The 2,223-nt window shown below is 45.5% G+C and overlaps 1 protein-coding gene across 1 annotated transcript in view; it reads right to left on the bottom strand.

Annotated features, from left to right (window-relative positions):
- The window catches only part of LOC138162167 (chitinase-3-like protein 2), a 13,604-nt gene that overhangs the window by 10,283 nt on the left and 1,098 nt on the right, over window positions 1–2,223 (bottom strand). Inside the window, exons 2-4 of the mRNA XM_069089230.1 lie at window positions 2,123–2,152; window positions 1,322–1,526; window positions 370–426 (exon numbers count right to left, since the gene is read on the bottom strand). Of these exons, the coding sequence (XP_068945331.1) occupies window positions 370–426; window positions 1,322–1,526; window positions 2,123–2,152 (292 nt within the window). The remainder of the gene's footprint in view (window positions 1–369; window positions 427–1,321; window positions 1,527–2,122; window positions 2,153–2,223) is intronic.

Here is a 2,223-nt window from a genome sequence, read left to right as displayed (position 1 = left end):
GAAGAAGAAGAAGAAGAAGAAGAAGAAGAAGAAGAAGAAGAAGAAGAGGAGGAGGAGGAAGAGAAAGAAGAAGAGGAAGAGGAAGAAGACAACTTTCTATACATAAGGGGAACTACAGAAAGCCTGTGTGGAGACCCCTTGGAATAAGTAAGGCCACAGAGTGACCCAATTTTCTTCGTTGTAGAGTCAGCTTGTGCCCCAGTCCCAGCCTCAGTAGACCTAGATTATATCCAATTCCTCACTGACCATACTTTCTACATCCATAGCACCTGCCCCACCGGCTATCAGGTTCTAGTCTCATTCTAGCCATCCTGTTCATCCATCCCAATCCTTCCTCAACCCAAAGAGGTGATAACTGAGCATTCTCACCTGTTTGTGCCAAAGTACCAGCCCCCAATGGACAGCAGAATACGTAGCTCCTTGTTTCTGTTATAGGAAAGAAGGAGATAGAAGGAATTACAGTCAGATCTCAATTATCTGCCCTTGTGGGGTCTCAGAGAAGTATAGCCAATGAATAGCAAAACTAAGGCTTCAACCCAGTTCTCCTGACTCCAAACCATTTTTGTTTACCTCTGAACAGACTTCGGAAACAAGCAAATTCCAAGACAGTTGCTTTCCTGATATTAAATTGGCTTTTACCCTCTTTCCATTTGTACTTTTAGATGGGCAATCTCCCTCTTCCATGGAAAGGGAAGATTATAGGGGCAATGGATGGGTCAGGCTCAAGGAAAGTACCAGGCAGAACAGGAAGTAAGGCATGACCAACACATCCAATCTTTAAACACAGCCTCTGATGTGCAGTGAATAGAGGACTGGTCCTGGAGTCAGGAGGATCTGAGTTCAAATCCAATCTCAGACACTTAACACAAAGAACTAGCCATGTGACCTTGGGCAAGTCACTTAACCCCAATTGCCCTACATTTCCTCCCCCCAAAAAACAAAAGCAAACCCAAAAAAAACCACCCACAGTCTCTATTCTGGTCTTTGCATTAGCCAGGTACCCCCAGGGCAGCTATCAAAACACAGCAGGACCATAGAATGCTAGACCCAAAGGAGGCTTGAGATGCTTGTTTTATTTCTTAAGTTCTGAATAAAATATTAAAAATAAAAATAAATAACTAAAAAAGGGATCCTGAGAGATAATAGAGACCAATCCTCTCATTTTATAGATGAGGAAACCAAAGTCTGTAGAAAAGTGACTTGCCCCACAGTCACACTGCCAGTTAGTAACAGGGTCAGGATTAGAACCCCAACCTCCTTACTAACAGTCTGGTGCTCTCTCCACTACTCCACAGCTGCTTCACACAGAAGGATGTCTGACCTTTCCTTGAGACTCTGAAGCTGTGGGTACATTATCTCTTCATCATTCTTCTCTCTGGAGGTAATCCTGTTGTTCTTCATTGATGCAAAGGCATACACCAGGTGGGTGCAGAGATAGGGGTTCAGGTCCTCGGGGAAGAGGAAGGCAGGGCTTGGGCGGTACTGGGCCCAGCTGGTGAGGTAACAGACCAGTTTGAAGGCTGTACCTGGCATGGGAAAGCAGACATTACTGGGGGAAGAACTAAGGGATGAGCTCCCCAGAGTGGATCAGACACATCCTCAGGGAGCCAGCCAAGCCACCAATTCCATGACTCATACATGCCCTCTTAGAAATTGGAGAGATTGGAGAGACCATCTAGCCCTAGATCTCATGTTACAATTGAGGAAATTAAGTCTAAGAGAGGTGAAAGGGCTTAGTCTACACAGCCAGTACATGAAAGACAAAACCAGGATTTTAATCCAGGTGCTCTGACTCCAAATTCTTTGCATTTCCTACTGTGCCCTCTACCTTCTTAGAGGGGCCCAGTCACCACAGATTCTTTAGAATTGCTTATGAATAGTCAGATGGCTCCAGAATGAGATACTGGAGTGGGGGTTATTGATGTTCTGTGCTTTCTCATCCCCCCAAGCTGGGATGTCCTCTCCATTAAAATGAGATGAAACATGCCTCCCCTCCCCAAGGAAGAACATTTGAAGTTTAGAGAGCTTATCTGTATGTGAAAGTCCTCAGCCCCAGGGGAAATTGGGGAGGGGGGGACAGGGAGATAGTGCAGGAGGGGGAGAAGTTGTGCTGTATATTTACCCAACTGGAGCTGATGCAGGAGAACCAAACCTACAGGAGAAAGAGGACAATATTACACACACACACACACACACACACACACACACACACACACACACACA

This window comes from Petaurus breviceps, unplaced genomic scaffold (genome assembly GCF_028583685.1).
Source record: "Petaurus breviceps papuanus isolate PSGF00001 unplaced genomic scaffold, PetGlider_PUasm1.0 186, whole genome shotgun sequence".
NCBI classification, from domain to species: domain Eukaryota; kingdom Metazoa; phylum Chordata; class Mammalia; order Diprotodontia; family Petauridae; genus Petaurus; species Petaurus breviceps.
The sequence above is the reverse complement of the archived record's forward strand: the minus strand, read 5'-3'. Positions and strand labels throughout refer to the sequence as shown.